This window comes from Prionailurus viverrinus, chromosome E2 (assembly GCF_022837055.1).
Source record: "Prionailurus viverrinus isolate Anna chromosome E2, UM_Priviv_1.0, whole genome shotgun sequence".
Lineage (NCBI taxonomy): Eukaryota > Metazoa > Chordata > Mammalia > Carnivora > Felidae > Prionailurus > Prionailurus viverrinus.
This window is the reverse complement of record NC_062575.1, coordinates 52,784,797-52,803,405: the sequence shown is the minus strand read 5'-3', so window position 1 is coordinate 52,803,405 and position 18,609 is coordinate 52,784,797. Positions and strand designations below refer to the sequence as shown.

At 59.7% G+C, this 18,609-nt stretch overlaps 1 protein-coding gene across 16 annotated transcripts; it reads right to left on the bottom strand.

The window, feature by feature from the left end:
* Window positions 1-126: 126 nt before the first annotated feature.
* CCDC9 (coiled-coil domain containing 9) lies at window positions 127-13,466 on the bottom strand. Of its 16 annotated transcripts, none has more exons than XM_047836344.1 (15): window positions 12,065-12,313; window positions 11,557-11,630; window positions 11,258-11,409; window positions 9,353-9,454; window positions 8,875-9,123; window positions 7,544-7,627; window positions 7,276-7,449; window positions 6,283-6,464; window positions 4,248-4,294; window positions 4,004-4,136; window positions 3,461-3,551; window positions 3,151-3,373; window positions 2,709-2,781; window positions 1,395-1,444; window positions 127-824 (listed from the first exon to the last, which is right to left on the bottom strand). In XM_047836344.1, exons 1-14 carry the CDS (start codon window positions 12,076-12,078, stop codon window positions 1,432-1,434), a joined length of 1,611 nt encoding a protein of 536 aa, XP_047692300.1. In that variant the 5' UTR covers window positions 12,079-12,313; the 3' UTR covers window positions 127-824; window positions 1,395-1,431. The 16 variants fall into 16 exon arrangements, 14 of the variants coding, with proteins under 14 accessions (XP_047692300.1, XP_047692302.1, XP_047692293.1 ...); XM_047836337.1 differs by having other exon boundaries at window positions 128-824; window positions 2,974-3,373; XM_047836336.1 differs by lacking the exon at window positions 2,709-2,781 and adding an exon at window positions 2,512-2,604 and having other exon boundaries at window positions 128-824; window positions 2,974-3,373.
* Between the last annotated feature and the right edge of the window lie 5,143 nt (window positions 13,467-18,609).

Here is an 18,609-nt window from a genome sequence, read left to right as displayed (position 1 = left end):
CCCCGCCCCAGGCCCGCAAACGCAGCTGGCAACTACTACCAGGCTTCGGTGTGACGCCCACACCTCTTCAATGCGAACTCGCCCAGCACTTAGCCCCGCCCTCCTCCTTCTGGCCTCCTCCCCGCGCCCCAACCCCGTCCCCTTTCGGGACACAGACTTCTCCCAGGCATCGAAGCCCAGCCTCCGAGCCCCAAGCCCTTACGAGGTTCAAGCCTCACAAACCCCGCCCCGCCTTAGCCGCAGGTCCTCCCCGCTTCTAACTTGCCTTTCTCTGAATCACACTCGATTCTAGCACTCGAAGCCACCCTCTCCTCTCCTCTCCTTGGATTCACACTCTCTAGTCCAGGCTCCGCAACTTTCCGCCGCCTCAGCCCATTGGTTCTAGCACCGCACTTACCACGCCCTCCACCGAGGACCGCCCCCCACAGCCGCGTTAAGAACTCGCGTCTAAACCTGCTGTCGCGGCCCCATACCACATCTAAGGCCCGCCTATGTCCCAACCTCACCCACGAAAGTTGTGGCCCCGCCCAGGCACCCTAGCCACGCCCCTCACGGCACCTCATCCTTACTTCGCGTCCAGAGATCTAAATTCAACGCCCCGAAGCTCCAGCTCTGCCCCATAAGCCAGTCACGCCCCTTCCCCAACGCCTCCCCACCACCCTCAGTTTCTCCCTCTCCCTAAAGTCATGGGATCCAGAGCAGTCTCCGGGGAGGAGAGAGCGCAGCCTGGAAATCCAGACTAACCCCCTCCTGCCGCCCCCTCCCCATCAAGGCGGGGAAGCTTCAGTCCCCTCCCAGCAGCGTCTTCAGGAATTCGGGGAGGCCTGCGAGAGGGGGGGGGGGGAGGGAAGACGTATCAGGGGGGTGGAGGAAGGAAGACCCCTTCCTCCCGCCTCTTCCGCCATGGAAAAGCCCGCCAAGCACAGCAACCCAGCCTGCCCTCCAGAAACACAGTTCAAAGGTTAGCGGAAGCACTGCGTTTAATAAGAGAAGGCCGGTGGCCTAGTAATTCCAAGTCCTGCGGGAGAGTCACCGGCTATTTGCCATGCCCCAGATGGAAACTCCAGGAGGCGGGAATCTAGATCCGGGGACCGGCACCTAGCCCCCCCATGGCTGCCATTAGGTGGGTAACTCGGGGGCGTCTCAACCCTCCCGGTGCCACGGCGCCCCCCATTCGTGAGACTTGCCTATTGCCCTGGTCCCACCCCGTTCACTGGCCCTGACTCCGCCCCCCTTACATTTAACCCTCTCCCGGCTGGAGCGTGACGGAAGCAGAGGACAGAGGAGCAAGGCGGCAGGAGGTTAGTGCAGAACGCGGAGGCCGCAGTCTGCAGGCGCGGTCAGCGGGCGGCCCCCGGTGGCGGAGCGGCCGCCACCACCTTGCAGAAACGCACCCTCTGGAAGTCGGTGATCTCCGCGGTCTCCTGACCCTCAGTGCCCGCCTCTGGGGGAGAGAAGGGGCAATCAGCGGAGGGAACAGTTTCCCCCACCCTCTACCCGTCTAGTTCCGTCTCTGATCCCAACTGAGCCTAGCTTCAGTCGCCCTGCGCTAAATGGTTTATGGGCCTCGGACTCCCTTTAATCCTCGCAGGGGGCCCCACAAACTGCATGCACCCCGGCAGAACCCTATTTACAATCGAGGAAGCTATCTGGTACAGCGAGATCACAGTCACTTGGCCAGCAAAGGGCCCAGAGACGAAGACGGGAAACGCCTGGACACCCTGCCCTCGCCGACCGTCCTAAACTCTGTCCTCTCAGACTCCAGCCTCCCCCACTCCCGCCCAGTCCCCCACGGATCTAAACTAGCCCCAAGAGTGCCCGCCCTCTTGCCCCTGCCCCCCTTTGCCCTTGCCCACCTGAGTTCTAACCAGATCTTCCTTCGCTCTGCCCCCCAAACTCTAATGTCACACCTGGGGAGGTCCCTGGTTCCCAACCCGGCTCGCACTGATGGAGGTGGTTGGGCCCAACATTCTAACGGGAAATGCATTTCGATTCTGATTTCCTCTACTCGCTTAGAACCCCCCCCCCCATTCTTACTTTTGACCTATTTAAATTCCTCCCATCCAAGTACTAACCAGGCCCGACCCTGCTTAGCTTGCCCGATCAGATGAGATAGGGCGAGCTCAGCTTGGTCTGGCTGAAGACGACCTATTTAAATTCCTAATCCTGCCCTCAGCCCTACCCCTTGGGCCTAGTCCCACCCCATCATATTTAGACTTTATCCCCCAACCCCTGGGGTCAGCCTCTAAATCCTAATCCCACCCTCCCTCCCCTCCCCCACCATTCTTCCAAGCGCTAGGCCCCAGAGGGCCTCCATTTAGCTCCACCCCCTTGACCTGGGCTCCAATCTCACCCAATCCCAAGCGTTGTAGCCTCACCCCTCCCTCCCCCCATCCGCGGCTTCCCCGCACACCCAGCTCCACTCTATCCTCTCCCCAAGCCCTCCCCTCAGCCCCAGGGGGAGAAAAAGAGGAAGAAGGCCATCTTCTGGGGCCCCGTCCACTCCCCCACCTGAAGCTGCCTCAGACCCTTCCTCTTCAGCTTTCTGGGGTCCTGGGAGGCAGGGCCCACTCTCGAGGGAGGCAGGGGCTGGCTGGTCACCTCCTGGGGAAGGGGGGAGGCCCAGTCAAGCCCCTACCCCTCCATATTTCCCCCCACCGTGAGAGAGAAGGCCCTGGGGGAGTGGGAGGGGGTGTTCAAGGACACACCTGGGGAATATCATTCGAGGACGTGAACTCTTTATTGGGGAGGGGCCTCTGTGGCCCACAGCACGGGCAGGATCTGGGGGGGGGGGGGGAGGCATTCCAGAGACAGGCATGGACCGTCCTCCCTACCCATTGGGGTGGCGGGTACACGGGGTCCCAGTGAAGGGGGCGGGGGAACCCAGCCCCCCACAGTTCCCCGCCTGCCAGTGCACCCCTCCAGCACACACAAGCAGCCAGCTTCATGCATTTCCAAATGGCCAGGCCTCACCCGGAGAGAGGGAGAGGGCATCAGCGTTGGGGGAAGTATTCAGCTCCGCCTCTTCACCCCAGTCAGACACGGGCTGGTGGCCCCCAAGGGGCGAGAAGGGGCTAGAAGGCGTGGCAGGGGCCGGGGGAAGTGGCAGGGGCTCCTCTGGCCTGGAAGGCTCTTTGTCAGCCTGCTCACCGGTGGGGCTTCCGGTGGGCGCAGCCTCTTGGGGTTGGTGGTCTTGGGCTGGTTCTTCTTCCTCCTCGATGGCCTCTTCCTCCTCCTCCCCCTCCTCCTCCTCCTCCTCCTCGATCTCCTCCTCCTCCTCACTCACATCTTCCCACTCCTCATCCTCCCCCTCGTCCTCCTCCCCGTCATCCTCAGGAGGCCGGTGGGCAGGAGGAGCTGGGGTCTCCAGCGGCTGCGGGGAGCACAGGGCAGGTCGGGGGAGCGGGCGTGGACCCGGAGCACCCCCACCCCCCTACCCGGAGAGGACAGCCTGCCTCACCTGCACGGGCGTCTCCTCGGGTGGAGGGGGCTGTGGGGCCTCAGGGGCTGGGGATGCTGCCTCCTTCGTCTCCCAGCGGTCGTCATGGTCACTGGAGGGGACCAAGGAGAGGGGTGAGGCCCAGGTGGATGGGAAGGGGCTTCCCACCTCCAGATCCTCTCCGGAGAAGAGCTGCAAAATTCAACTCCGGGCGAGAGGGGGTTGTAGGTTTGCGGGTGAGGACCCAGCATGCTGGAGCACTAAGGAGGAAACGGCGGGTCTGTGTCCCCAGGTTATCAGGCACAGATAGATGGAGGGGGGGCAGGTGGCAGAAAAGAAGAGGGGGGACGAGGAGAGGGTGGGGGTAGAGCAGAGACGGAGGCCCCAACTCCCCAGAAGCAAGAGCCTGACCCACAAGAGAGACACACGTACCCGAGAACAGACAGGGACGAGACGGCAAAGACAAAGGCACACATACACATGTCAGGACAGCCAGGTCTAGAGCCACACGGCCCTGCTGCGAGTGGGGGGGCCTGCACACGCCAGGGGAAGGGGTGCCCCCACCTGTAGGCACGAGGGGCTGCCTTGGTCTGGGATCGGCTACCCTTCTTCCTCCTGCGGCTGACCTCCGCTTTGTGCTGGGACAGGAACTCCCTGAAAGTGGGGGGCTTGGGGGGCCGAGCCCAGGCCTGATCATCTGCAACAGGAGCCGGGAGGGGTCAGGGATGGGGGGGGGGGGCAGGGCACAAACTAACCCCCTCGCCCGGCCCAGCCAGCGGCCCCACCCCACCCAAGGACACCCGCTCACCATAGCGATGGGATGGTTCGAGGGCAGCGGCTGGGCCATCCTTGAACCTGGGGAGAAGAGAGAAGGGGGTGAGCAGGCAGCTTAACAGAAAGAAAAAATTCAGTATTTGACCCCCAAAACAAAAACTTCGAAAGCCCATAATCCCCAGCTTCCAGTCAGGCCTCGCTTGCTAGCACTCCTACGACACCGCGCTCCTGCCTCAGGGCCTTTGCACCCGCTGCTCCTGGGGACACCTCCCCAGGCCATTCGGCGGCCGGCACCCTCACCTCCTCCAGGCTTCTGCTCAGACCCTCCTAAACCCTGGTCTAAAATAATCACGTATTATTACACGCGCATCACCCAAGTCTAAAAGAAGGGTCTCCATCCTTCTCCACGCTCCGTTGTTCCTCATGAGCTGCCGCTGGGATCTATTCAGTGTCCACCCTTCCAACTAGAATCTAGGTCCCTTGAAGGCAGAAGCGGTTTTGTTCACTGTCGTGTCCCCATCCCCTAGAATCCCCACCAGCCTTCGTGACACAGAGGAGGGACTCAATCCACGTTTGCTGCCGAAATCGACGTACCCACGCGCTAACGAGGCGCGCTGCGTGCTGCTTCGGGGGCTCGAGGAAGAACGATTACGTTCCCGTTCCCAACCCGGAGAACATCCCGCTAGAAGCCCGGCTCCCCGCACCTTAGAAGGATCCGCCACAACGTCCGTGCAGAGACCTCCTCACGCTTGCACCGGTTGGGCTCACGACCCACAGAGAAATGCTCAGACCACCCAGGCACACAGCCAACACCCTCTTTCTTCAGCCCGTGCCAGCGACAAAAGCGACAGGTGTGGGAACTTGCAAAGCAGCAAAGGGCGCGGGATGGCATGGAAAACTACAGCTGCGGGGGCGCCAGGGTGGCTCAGTCGGTTAAGCATCCGACTTCAGCCCAGGTCGTGGCCTCACGATTCGTGGGTTCGAGCTCCACATCGGGCTCCGTGCTGACAGCTCAGAGCCTGGGGCCTGCTTCGGATTCTGTGTCTCCCTCTCTCTGTTCCTCCCCCGCTCACCCTCACTCTCTCTCTCTCTCTCAAAAATAAAGATTAAATAAATAAATAACATTAAAAACTTAAGTTTTTTTTTTTAATTTTTTTTTTTCAACGTTTATTTATTTTTGGGACAGAGAGCGACAGAGCATGAACGGTGGAGGGGCAGAGAGAGAGGGAGACACAGAATTGGAAACAGGCTCCAGGCTCTGAGCCATCAGCCCAGAGCCCGATGCGGGGCTCGAACTCACGGACCGCGAGATCGTGACCTGGCTGAAGTCGGACGCTTAACCGACTGCGCCACCCAGGCGCCCCTAAAAACTTAAGTTTTTAATAGCAGTCTTTAGACTGCTATTGGCTAGCTCTCTGGTATGGAAGTTGGTCTTCTGGTCCGGGACACGAGGGTATAGCTTTGCTTTAAGTTGGGCTAACTGGATGTTTCCGGGGACCTCAAAGAGCACAGAGTCACATAAGGATACCAGTGCCGCCCGGATAAGGGGCTGGGTTGGTGGGGGACAGGCTGGTGAGGGAGGGGGGTGCGAAGGTCGAATCACTGTTAGCAGTCTCTCATGCCCTCCCCGTGCAGCATTTCCATCCGTGCCCTTGGCTGCGGGGCCGTGGCACCATCTACCAGGGCAGCTTAATCTCTGGCCCCAGCGACGCTGGGTCTGCTGCTACCAGAACGGAAGTGCCTGCTCTCCCCTCCTGCTCATCTGCCAATGCCGTGACCAGCACCTCTCTGGAGAGCTGCTCCCTTCAGCCTGAACCCCAGCACGAACCCCCATGGAGCAGAACAGAGTTCCACCCGCATGGAGAAGCCAAGCCCAGCCGGACCCCGCGGCCTACGGGGCCCGGCGTGGATCAGCCGAACCCAGCTGACCCGCAGACACGAGAAAGTGGTTTGACGTGCCGGGGATTTAGTGACGGTGACCTCGAACCCGACACACGGGGCGGGGCGCCAGAAGGCGACGGAGGCGTTAAGTCAGGGGTCAAGGTCGAGGAGCCAGAGAGGATACTCACATCCCATCCGTCTTCTCGGCATCCCACTCCCGCCGCCACTGGCCGGTGGGCTTGCGGTGTCTCTGCAGCCGCTCCTGGTCGATCTTCTCCCTCTCCTGCTTCCAGCGCAGGTACTCCGACCGCTCCCGGCCCGTCATGGACAGCGTCATGTCGCCAGCGCCAGCCAGGCCGGCCCGGCGGCCCTGTCCCGCCCCGCAGACGGGCAGTCAGGGCCCCGAGCCACCGGCCAGCCCGCCCCCGACTCTCCCCCAGGCCTGCTATGCTCAAGGTCACACGAGGAGGTGACAGGGCAGAGATGCGAACGCGGTCTGCTCGTGTGGCGCCTCCTCAGAGGCCATCCCAGCTCTCTCCCCAAGCGGCACCCCGTCTCCACCCTCCACGCCCCCTCCCTGCTGCATTTTACATCGGACGCTGGCTCACGCCTTACTATATGCTCGCTCGGTTAAGTAGCTCCCACCAGAATCAACCTCTTTAGGGCGGGGGCTTGGCCTTAAGACTCAGCTCCAGGGCGCCTGAGCGGCTCAGTCCTTAAGCACCTGACTTCAACTCAGGTCAGGATTTCGCAGGCAGTGAGTTCGAGTCCCACATCGGGTGAGCACGAGCCCCACTTCATGGGAGCCCTGCTTCTCTCTCTCTCTCTTTCTGCACTTGCTCACTTGCTCCCTCTCTCTCCAAAAAAAAAAAAAAAGAAAAAAAACAAAACAAAAACAAAAAACAAAGACTCAGCCCCAGCACCCAAGGCCGTGCCCAGCACCCAGTGGGTCCCGGTAAACGTTCCTGACGATATCGAGAGAGGACGGGGCCGAGCACACCGGAGAGCCAGGAGGGGAGGGCGCTGCGGTGCCCACAAGGCAACGGACCATCGGCTTGGGGCTCAGAGACCGGGCGCGGAGGCTGGCCCTCCCTGCCCTGCTGTCTCGGTCAGGCCCGCGCAAACGTACACCGCAGGAAGGACGGCGGCCAGGCCAGGGCGCCCCAGCACCCGGCACCCACCTGCCGCTCCTGCTCCAGGCCGCAGCGCACCCGCTCGAAGTCGGGTCCCCCCCAGTTGCGCCCGTGCCGGCGGCTGCCCTCCCGGCGGTCCCGCTCAGGCTCCTCCAGGGGCCCGCCGCGTCGCCGGGGGTCGTCCAGGAAGTTCCGCACCGGGTTGGGCTCCAGCACGCCTTCCTGCGGGCCCAGGGAGTGGGGGACGGGGTTGGCGGGCTCACGGGGGGCGGGGGGTGGCAGAGGGCCGCGCCGCGGGGACGCCCGGGGCACTGACCCGCTGGTTGCGCTCATACTCCGCAATCTTCTCCATCTCCTCGTTCATCTTCTCGATGTTCTGCCGGCGCCGCTCCTCCCACTCCTAGGGGTTAAGAACACGGACACGGAAACACCAGGCCATCAGGGAGACCCGCACAAGCCCACTGCTCGCTGGCATCCGGGCAGGAGGGGAGCCGCCGCCGGCCGGAGACTCCCTCCTTAGACAGGCCTGCTCTCAAAGGCCTGGGCCGGCATCTGGGACTTCGGCTCCCAGCAGGTTCTCGGTCAACGGCTAACTGAGAAAGGGGGCTCAGGGTGCCTGGACTCTCTGTGCAAACGACAGGTGTGCCCGGAACGCCGGCTTTCCTACCGAGGTCAGGGATTTGGGTAGGCGCAAGGCAGAGGGGCCCCACCCGACCAGAGCCCGGTAAAAACCTTGGGCTCTTGTTCTCTAGGGAGTCCCCGGAAGACAGCCCGTCGTGTGGGTTGTCACGACTCAGCGCTGGAGGACCCCCTCCCGTGTGACTCGGCCGGACGAGAACGCTTGGGGGCCTGCACCTGGCTCCCTCCAGACTCCGTCCCGCGTGCCTTGTCCCTCTGGTTTTGTTCTGTGCCCTTGCACCGTAATAAATCTTACCCGTCAAGCTCCCTGGGGAAACGCTGAACCTGGGGAAGGAGCCGGGGACCCCAACACACCCTGGCTGCCACAGAACTAATGACAGCAGTAACAGCAATTACTTGGCAGATGGCGAGGTGACCCCCCACAATCCCTTCTCCCCTTCTTCCCAACGGCCTGCTGTTCACAGAACGTTCACAGTAACCTTTAAATCTGATTCTAGGACTCCCCCAAGAAGCTCCCACAGGGAAGGGAGCTGCCCAAGGAGAGGGAACTCATCGAACCAAGTCGAGCCCAAGTCCATGGTGCGCTGAGTCACTCTGCCCCGCAGCCCCCCGGCCTGCTAACCTCCACATCGGGGCGGCAGAGCAGTCTCAGTAAGAACATCACTGCTCCCCACAAACAGATCCAGGGAGCGAGACAGACAGAAAAAGAGAGCCAAGGAGAGGGCGTGCACTGGAGAGAAGGAGCCAGAGAGAGGACAGAGATGGGGCAAGACACGGCGGGTGGCAAGGGTGCACCAGACACAGAGCAAAACAAGGGGAGATAAAAACACAGGGAGAGGACGCGCGACACCGGTCAGGGGTGGGGGAGGGAGGAGAGAGAGAACGAGCCGACGGAGAAGGGGCGGAAGAAGACAGATGCAGAAAGCCGGTCCGTTTGCGGGCAGGACCGAGGCGAACGAGACGGGAAGCGCATCAGCCAGAGGACGCCAGCCCATCCCGGGCCCCCACCTTGGATTTGCGGTCGGCAGTTGAGGCATCTCCGGCCCCAGACAGATGAGGGGACCCCCGGCCCCGGCCCCTCCGGCCGCGGCCCCCAGCTCCTCCTCGAGGCTGCTCCCCAGAACTGTCCTCCCAGTGACGGGCCACCCGGCCCACGCCTGCCCGGCCTCCCTGCTGGGGGAGGGGCCGGCCTCCCTTGCTGGCCCCCGGGGGCCGCGGGGTCCCAGGAGACCTCCGAGAGGGACCCAAGTTCTTCTCCTGTAAGAGGGAAGGGAAAAAAAGTGCAGTCACTCAGATGAGGAGACGGGGACCCCCAAGCCCAGAGGGCAGCTGTGGGAGCAGAGGCCGCCCACAGGGCTGGGGCGGCTGGGGTGGCCGGGGCGGCCGGGGCAGCTGGGGCGGAGAGGGGCGCTCTCCGGCCTCAGGTCTCAACTCTCATCGCCCGTCCCCCGGCCCAATGAGTCGCCCAGCTCGGTGTGGAGCTCACCACCTCAAAGGCCACATTCTCCTTCTCCACCGAGCGGCCCTTCCGGGGCGCTGTCACCGCTACTCCCTCGAGTTCAGCTTTTTTACGGTCCTCCTCGATCTCCTAGGAGCAAACGTCAGCGGGAGGAGGTCGGCGGTCTTGGCACCAGCGGTATTCCCCCAGCCGCCATGAACTTCCCCCAAGACTGGCCCCCACCTAGGCCTCTCTCCTGAGCTCCAGGCAAGGAAGCTGATCGCTTCGGCATCTTCCCCTAATCCGCACGACACTATTCCCGTGCTCAGAACCCCCCTGCAGTACCCAGCTCTGGGCAAGAGCCACAACCTACGGGCCCTACAGGGTCTGGCCGCGTTACCATCCTGACCTCATCTGTCACCCTCCCTCCCTCCCTCTCCCCCTCGCTCACTCTGCCCTCCTCAACGTTCCTAGAACACACCAGGCTCAACCCTGCCTCAGGGCCTTTGCACCAGCTGTTCCCTCTGCCCCCAGAGAGCCCTCAGCCTCTCGCCTCCTTCAGGTTTCCGCTCCTGAAATGTCCCCTCCTCAGAGAGGCCTTCCCTGACCCACTAACAGAAACCACCTCCCGTGCCATTTTCCTGCCCCTTCTCCTGCTCAACTACCTGGCATCATGCGTATCTGGGTTATTGTCTGCTTTCCCCTCTGCAACCGAATCGGCCTGAGGACAGGGGTACCTGTCTGTTTTGTCCACTGATGCACCCCCCCAGCCTAGAACGCTTCGTGACACACAACAGAAATTCAATATGCTTTTGTTTTTTAAGTGAATGAATGCATGAAATATGAATAAATGAAACCCACCCCTCCTCCTAAGTCCCTCCTCAGGAATAACCCCACCACCTACTCTGTCACTTCTGGCAAGGACCTGGACCTCATCCTGGCCCCTCCTTCCACCTCCCCTCCCCTCCCCCCACCACTGCCTGTCACAGAGTCCTCCCCACAGCCCTGTCCCTCCTCTCCCCGCGGAGGTCCCTGCCTCAGCTTCCTCCTGGGCCTCTGGCCTCCGGTATCACCTCCTCCCACTCAACAGCACACAGCAGCCAAAGAGCTCTTCCTAAAAAGCTATTCTGACCTGACCCCACTCCTGCTCAAAACCCTCCAAGGTTCCCCAGTGCCCTCGAGAAAACGTACAAATTCTCAGCGTGGCGTGACCCCTGCTGACCTCCCTGGGTCGATATCCCTCCACTGACCTTCCCACATGAAGTTTCAGATTTCTTTTTTTTTCCCTAAAGTTTATTTATTTGGGGGGGGGGGGGGCGTAGGGAAGAAGCGAGCAGGGGGAGGGAAAGAGAGAGAGAGAATCCCAAGCAGTCTCCACACTGTCAGCACAGAGCCCCAACAGCGGGGCAGGGGGGCTCAAACCCATGAACCATGAGATCACGACCTGAGCTGAAGCAGGATGTTTAACCAACTGAGCCACCCAGGCGCCCCCTAAGTTTCAAGTTTCTGCACAAACTAATCCCTCTGCTTAAAACATGCTCGCTTCTTCTCTTCGGCTAGCTTACTCACCCTTCAGGTATCAGAATCCTTTCCTCTAGGAAGCCCTCCCTAATATCCTCCAGACTGGGTGAAGACCCCACTCTGGGCTCTCACAGACCCGTGAACTACCCAGCCCAGCCCACTCTGGGTCATCACTGCCTAAAGAAAGGTCTGTGCCCCTACGTGATGGTGAACTCCAGAAGGACAGGCCCAGGGCTGTCTCGGTCACAGCTATGTCCCTGACAACATTCAGCTCAGAGCCTGGCAGTAAAGACCTTGGTGGGTGTTCGTGAATGAATGACGGATGGATGGAATGAAGGAAGGAATGGCCGGCTAAGGCCTTTGGCTTTGATCCTGAGAGTGATGGGAAGCCATGAAAAGGTTTTAAGGAAGGGAGAGGTGAGGGAAACTCACTGCGGGGAGGAGAGGGGATGGGGTCTCCCAGGGCGGGGCTAGGGCACCTGGTAGCGCCGTATGAGGGCTTCGTTCTTTCGCCGAAGAGCTTCGATCCTCTTGTCCAACTCGGCATCTTTCTCCTCTTTCGATTTCAGATCCAGTGTGGCTGACTAAGAAGGAGAGACAGCTGAGAGACAGCAAGGGAAACCTACACCCATCCCAGTGTATTCGATCCAGGGTCTGAGTCGTGGGTCCCCTCCTCCCAAGCTCCCTGCCCCAAAGCTCAGATTCCAGAGACTCCCCACTTTCCATCTCACCATTCCACTGGCTAGCTGGGGCCAGGGTCCCGGCAAACTTCCCCTGCAGAATCCGGACACAGCACCAGGGCTTCCTGAGGACAGAGGGAACGGAGCACTAAGGCCAATGACTCCCCAGTCTGCTTCCACCTCTCCTATACTGGGGGCTCCTCTCAAACACACATGCGCATTAACAACACCTGCACCCCGAGGGGATTCTAGCCCTCATTTCCACTCTGTCTTAAAGGGCTAGCCTGCCCCTTACCTGCACAAATTTGGACTCCGCCACCTCCCACTGTTTGTGCCCACCCACTTGCTTCTTAGACACTAGAGTCACACCCACCTTGGGAAAAGTTCTGGCCCCACCCCACCGTTTAAGGAAACAGCCAACAATGCTCCCTTCCAAAGGAAGATTCCAATCCAGCCTCCACACCCCAGTGCTGGGAGTTTTAACCCAGACCTCCATCTCCAGAGAGCTTTAGATACATCCTCTCACCCCCCAACCAGTACAAGAAAATTCTAGGCCCACCTTCCTGCGTCCATTCTGGTGCTGCTCCATCCCTGTGAACACTCTAAATCCACCTCTCTCCCAGGGACGTGTCAGAATCGTCCCATAACCCCACAGTCAAAACAAGCCCGATCTCCACGCCTATAGGCTGCCCTGACCCTGGGAGAACATTTTAAGCCCACGCCTCCAGCTTCCCGAGAAAGGTGCCGCTGTCTCCCCAACACCCCGCCAGATTCCAAAAACAAGCCTGGTACCCAATGGCGAGGTTTCCCGTACCTGGTTCAACCTCCCCAGTGTATACTTCCCCGCCCGGCGCAGACAGAACTTCCCGGCCCGCGCGCGGCTTTCCGGGGGTGGGGGGGGAGAAGCTCCAGCCTCAAACTGCTCCCGAAGGCCACGGCCACGGCCCCGCCCCCCTCCAGGACTAACTTTCTGGCCCCGCCCCACCCGCTAGGCCTCAGACCCCGCCCGCCCGCCCGCGCGTCGTTAATACGGCCCAGCTTCTGACTTTCCCAGCCAACCCTCTGACCCCACCCCCCCGGATCCCCGGGCAACAACCTGAACCCGCCCCCTGCTTCTCGCGTTATTACATGGGCCCCGCCCACGGCCCTCCAGCCAACACCCTGGCCCCGCCTCCGACTCGCCCGGCCAACCTCCCGGTCACGCCCCCTGCTTCCCAGCCCGGCCTCGTCGCTTCGAAACACGGTCCCGCCCCCTACGCCCTCAGTCAGGGTTCTGGCTCCCGGGCCGGCTCGCGTGCCAACGCTCGGACGGCACCCCTGGGTCCCGCAAAACTTTCCGGTTGCACTCCCATCATTCCCCGCCAGCACCCTGGCCACGGCCCCCACCACCCACAACTTTTTGGTCCCGCCCCGCCTTCGCGTCAGCCTCTGGATCCGCTCCTGACTTGCGGGCCGATGATCCGGACCCGCGGGAAGCTCAGGCAAAACTTTCTGGCCCCGCCCCCAGCACGTTCGGCCCGCGTCCCGGTCCCGCCCCCTAGCTCTCCGGGCAATATTTTGGCTCCGCCCCCGGCCCGGACACAACTTTTCAGCCCCACCCTCTTCTACCCACCCACGCACCGGCCCCGCCCACAGCTCGGCCCGCTCGGGTCCGGCCCACCCGCCGACGTCCCGCCCCGCCAGCGCCCCTCAAGCTTTCCATGTGGGCGTCCAGTCCCCGCCCCCCGCAGAGTACTCTGACCCCGCCTCCGCGGGCGGCTCGCTGCCGCGCCTGCCCCCGCTCCCGTTCCCCCCACGTGGGGCGCCAGGCCCCGCCCTCTCCGGGCGTGCTCCCGGCCCCCTCCTCCGGTCACCTGTCCCGGAGACCCCGCGGCGTCGGCGACTCCGGCTCCGTCGGCCTCCGCGTCCGCAGCTCCCGGGCCGCGCGCGTCACTTCCGGTCCGCACCACGTGAAGAGGGGAACGAAAGAGGATCACTTCCGGTCCTGCCGTCCCGTTTCCGGGAGTCTTAAAGGCGCCGCACCACCCCCACCCCCACCCCCACCCCCGTCCGTGGGTGGAAGCGGGAGTGTGTCTAGGTGGTACGCAAGGGTGTTCTGGAAGCTTTACTCAACTTCGTTGGGCCTAGATGACCTTCTTCCAGGGAAAGGAGACACCGTCCTCTCTCTGGTCTCTACCTGCTGCCTCTTTTCTGGTTCCAGTAAATAGGTACTAGGCTATAATTCCTGGAAGCCTGACCCACCAGGCTTGTGCTGGGTGGGTGGGGAATCCCTCACCCTCCTGCCAAGGAAACCTTAGAGTTTCCATCTTTCTTTCATTCTCTAAATTTGCATTGAGTGCCAGGGCCAGAGGGTGGGGGGAAGGGGGTGTGCTTGGGGAGGGGAGGACTCCGGCATGAACAAGGCAGACCCCATCCCTTCCCTCATGAGGGAAGGCACAAGTAAATGTGAGATACCACAAACAAGCGTGGGAGGTTCCTTGCAGAGGGGCAGGAGGAGAGGGCTTAGGGTGAGGGGGTGGGGGGGGTCCAGGCAGAGAACACACAGCCTGTGCAGAGGCCCTGTGGTGAGTGAGCTTAGCGCCTTCCAGGAACTGCAAGACGCTCACTGAGAGATCCGGATGTGGCTGCAGACTCCAGGAGGTTCCATGCATTAACCAAAACGCCAACGTGATAAACCTATCATTACACGTCATACAAAATTTGACCATTGAAGTGGGCAGACCGGATCCCCTGAGGTCACTGGTAATTTTATTTTGTGATTTAAACTGTGGAAAGTGGAAGTACCTGCGAATCCCTTGCCCCTTACAAGGTTACAGTTAACAGCCCTTCAGAGACCTTCTCTACACATACAACTGAGTTCTCTTACAACTCCCCAAATACCTGCCAAACCTACCGCACGACTGCTTTGCTTCTTCATTCAGATGTCACCTGCACTTAGGGGCCTGCGTTGAAACCGCCTGTTTGAAAGTTGCAAAACTCCCCATCCCTTTCAATGTTTCCGCTTTATTTTTCCATTTTATTGTTCGCCCTCTAAACTACCAAATGTTGGGACGCCTGGGTGGCTCAGTCGGTTAAGCGTCTGACTTCGGCTCAGGTCATGATCTCACAGTTTGTGGGTTCAAGCCCCGCATCAGGCTCTGTGCCTGCTTCAGATTCTGTGTCTCCCTCTCTCTCCGCTCCTCCCCTGCTCTCTCTCTCTCTGTCTCTCTCAAAAATGAATAAACATTAAAAAATAATAATAAATCAATAAATAATCAAATGTTTTACTTACTTATCTTGTTCTCTGTCCCCTCCACTGTGTTGTCTGTTGTCATACCTTGCTGTGTCCCCAGTGCCTCCGACAGGCAATGTACTGCCACGGTACAGCCTGACGCGGGGCTTGATCCCACGACCCTGGGATCGTGACCTGAGCTGAAATCGAGAGTCGGACGCTCAACCAACTGAGCCACCGATTCTGTGGCTGTATATCTTCGTTTCCACAATGGAGAGTTGACAGCCTTTAAAACTGCTGTGTGATATTCCATCCTGGAGATGGACCATAATTTGCCCCACTTGGTCTCATGGACGGTTGAGTTGTTTCCAATTTGGGGAGATCGCCAATAGTGCCGCATTGAACTTCCTGAGGCACACGTCTTTGTGAGTACTTGACCTTGCTCAAAAAGGACTCCTAATGTCATGATTAAGACCATGGACTCTGGGGGCGCCTGGGTGGCTCAGTCATTTAAGCGTCCAACTCTTGATCTTGGCTCCGGTCATGATCTCACAGTTCGTGAGTTCGAGCCCCACATCGGGCTTTGAGCTGACAGCACGGAACCTGCTTGGGATTCCCTCTCTCTCTCTCTCTCTCTCTCTCTCTCTCTCCCTCTCTCCCTCTCTGTCTGCCTCTTCCTCTCTGTCTCCCTCAGAATAAATAAGTAACCATGAAAAAATAAGATAAAAGACCACTGACTCTGAAGCCAGAAGGCTTGGGTTTGAATCTTGGCTCTGTCATTTACCAACTGTGTGACCTTGAGCTTGTGCAGAACTTGTCTGGAATGTAGCCTCATCTGCGACGCAGGTATCCTAGCACCTCCCTACTAGGCTTGTGGTGCAGAATTGAACGGATTAATGAATTAATACACCAAGTGCTCGGCACAAGACCTAAAATAGTTAAGTTCTCCGTGTATGGAGACCATTATTACAGCTTCTACAAAGACAAATTCCTCGATCGAAAGTTCATTCCCATTATCACGTTGCAGTAAAAGCAACCCAAGGCGGACGCAGGTTGCTTAGGGCCTGAAGTCCATACAAAGCTGGAAGCCCTTTTACATCAGAGAATGAAAAGTGGGTAAGTCAAAGGCACCTCCCGGGGTGTGGGCCGGAGCCCCCGGCTCCGTTGGCCCGAGGCATCGAGAGGCTTGCACGTCATCTCCCTGACAGTAAAACCATCTCCGGAGGTAGCAGCTCAGCAAAGAGGCTGTGCCAACTCCCACTCCCTCAAGCAAGCCCAGGGCGTGCGTTTCCCCGCAGCCTCACTGACGCTGCATTTTATCACTTCTTGATCTTTGCCACCCTGATGACCAAAGGGTGGTGTCATGGTGCGGGGTGGGGCTGCCTCTCCCCGGCTGAGAAGCAAAGCTTTTTCGTACCCGCATATACGCGAAGCTTTTTCGTACCCGCATATACGCGCGTATGTATAGTACCCGCATATACGCGCGTATGTATAGACCCATCGCTTGTGGGGGTGGAGAGAAAGAGGGATACTGGAAAAGCCCGATGAGATTCTGTCTTTGCTTGGATCTCTGTAATAACGTTAGAAAAGTGAAACTTGAAAGCAAGCCCTTCTCTGAATGTCTGTCGGAGGTCAGAAGATAAGATTCAGAGGGAGCTGGACCCTAGAGTCCCTCTTTGGGGCACTGAGCATTTTCACCTGGAACTCTGGGCAACTCAAGGGGGTCGCCATTATCGCTCTGAGCTGTCAGCACAGAGCCCGACATGGGGCTCAAACCCACGAACCATGAGATCATGACCTGAGCTGAAGTCGGCCGCTTCACCGACTGAGCCACCCAAGTGTCCCCGACAGTTGTGATGTTCCTGCCCCTCCCAGTCAGCCCAGGAAGTGAGCCCATAGCGCTGGCCCTCAGTCACCCAGCTACCCAGAAGCCAACCTGGGATTTGAACTCAGGGCTGCCTGACCACAGGGATGCCAGGTGCAGAGCAGGTAAGATCGTTGCCTCTGGAGCCAGGCCGGCTGACTGCAGATCCCAGCTCTGCCGCCTGAGCTGTGGGACCCTGGGGGAGTTACTTAACACCTCTGAGCTTTTGGGTCCCCATCTGTAACATAATAACAGTGCCTGTACCCCACCGGGCTACTGGAAGGTGCGGTAGGCTGAGCACTGGCTCCCAGAGATGTCAGCACCCTGATTCCTGGGACCTGTGAATATTTGTTTACGTGGCACAAGGGACTTGGCAGATGTGATTAAGAATCTTGAGATGGGGCGATGGCCCTGGAATCTTGGGGGGGGGGCTCACCGCAATCCCAAGGGTCCTTATAAGAGGAAGCAAAGGGAGATCTGACACAGAAGACAGGGTGACATGGGGGCGCCTGGGTGGCTCAGTCGGTTGAGCATCGACTCCAGCTCAGGTCACGATCTTGCGGTTCGCGGGTTTGAGCTCCACATCAGGCTCTGTGCCGACGGCTCGGCGGAGCCCGGAGCCTGCTTCGGATTCTGTGTCTCCCTCTCTCTCTGCCCCTCCCCTGCTCGCTCTCTCTCTCTCTCTCTCTCTCTCTCGAAAATAAATAAACATTTTAAAAAATACAGCTGGGGAAAAAAGCTTCAAAAGGCCAGGGGACTGATTGTCCCCTGGAACCTCCCCAGGGACTGTGGCCCCCGGCCAACATCCTGATCTGGGCCCAAAGAAATTGATTCTGTGTCTCTGCCCGCCCCCCCCCCCCAGAGGTGCAGGTGAATGAATGCCTGTTGTTTGATCTCAGCCAGAGGCACTTACCCAGCAGGTGCACTTAACCGTGACTCTTACCATCACCTGAGCGCCCCCTCCCTCCGGCCGAATAACACCAGCCCGTGGCCTCTGGAGACACGTCACAGACGTTTGCTCGCTTATGGGTTAAAGGGATGCTCTCCTTCCAATTGTGTCACGGGCCTCAAAGGTCTGGTTCACGCCCATTTCACAGAGAGGAAAACGGGCTCCAGCTGGCCACGTGCTGTGTGACCGAAAACAGCAGGAGGGTATTCTCGACCCTTCTGGTAGGCCAGAAGTCTGAAAGCAAGGTGTGGGCAGGGTTCTTCGTTCTGGGGGCTCTGGGGGGAGACTCGAACGCACCAACCACCAGAGATCATGACCCGAGTCGGACGCTTAACTGACGGAACCGCCCAGGCGCCCCGCCCTTGTTGATTTCTGAACACAACATAGCACAATTTTCCCTTGAAAAGAGTGGTGGAGATCCTGGCGATTTTCAGTATCTATTAAGACCACGCAAATAACCCTTTGGGCTTACCGGCAAAAGAACGGCCCAGATGAAAAGGGCCGACAAGGTCACGGGCCTGGTGAGGATGCGCGGCAGCCGGGACTGACGCCCACTGCTGGAGGGGACACAAAACGCCCCAACTGCTATGGATTAAGTTCTACGACGGCCCGAGGCACACACATACCCTGTGAGCCATCAAATGCACTGCGGGACATTTACCCAACAAATGCGTGCACGTGCTCACCAAACGTGTCGTGGGCATGAACGGCCGTGGCAGCTTCGACACAATCGCCCCGCTTATGCGCTGATTTGTGTCCCCTCCCCAATTCGTGTGTCAGAGTCCCTACCCCCCAGCACCTCAGAATGTAACCTAATTTGGACATAAGCCTTTAACAGAGGCAGTTAAGTGAAAAGGAGGTCATTAAGGTGGGCCCTAATCTCCTATGACTGGTGTCCTCATAAGAAGAGCTTAGGGGCGCCTGGATGGCTCAGTCGGTTAGGTATCCGACTTCGGCTCAGGTCACAATCTCGCGGTTCGTGGGTTCGAGCCCCGGGGTCGGGCTCTGTGCTGACAGCTCAGAGCCCGGAGCCTGCTTCGGATTCTGTGTCTCCCTCTCTCTCTGCCCTTCCCCACCTCA

Coding starts and splice junctions, on each gene's coding strand:
- CCDC9 (XM_047836333.1), bottom strand. Junction 3,552..4,003: donor GCAGCCCCTCGTGCCTACAG/GTGGGGGCACCC, acceptor GGTCCCCTCCAG/TGACCATGACGACCGCTGGG. Junction 2,605..2,973: donor TGCCCTCTCCCTCTCTCCGG/GTGAGGCCTGGC, acceptor CCCCTTCCCCAG/GAGGTGACCAGCCAGCCCCT.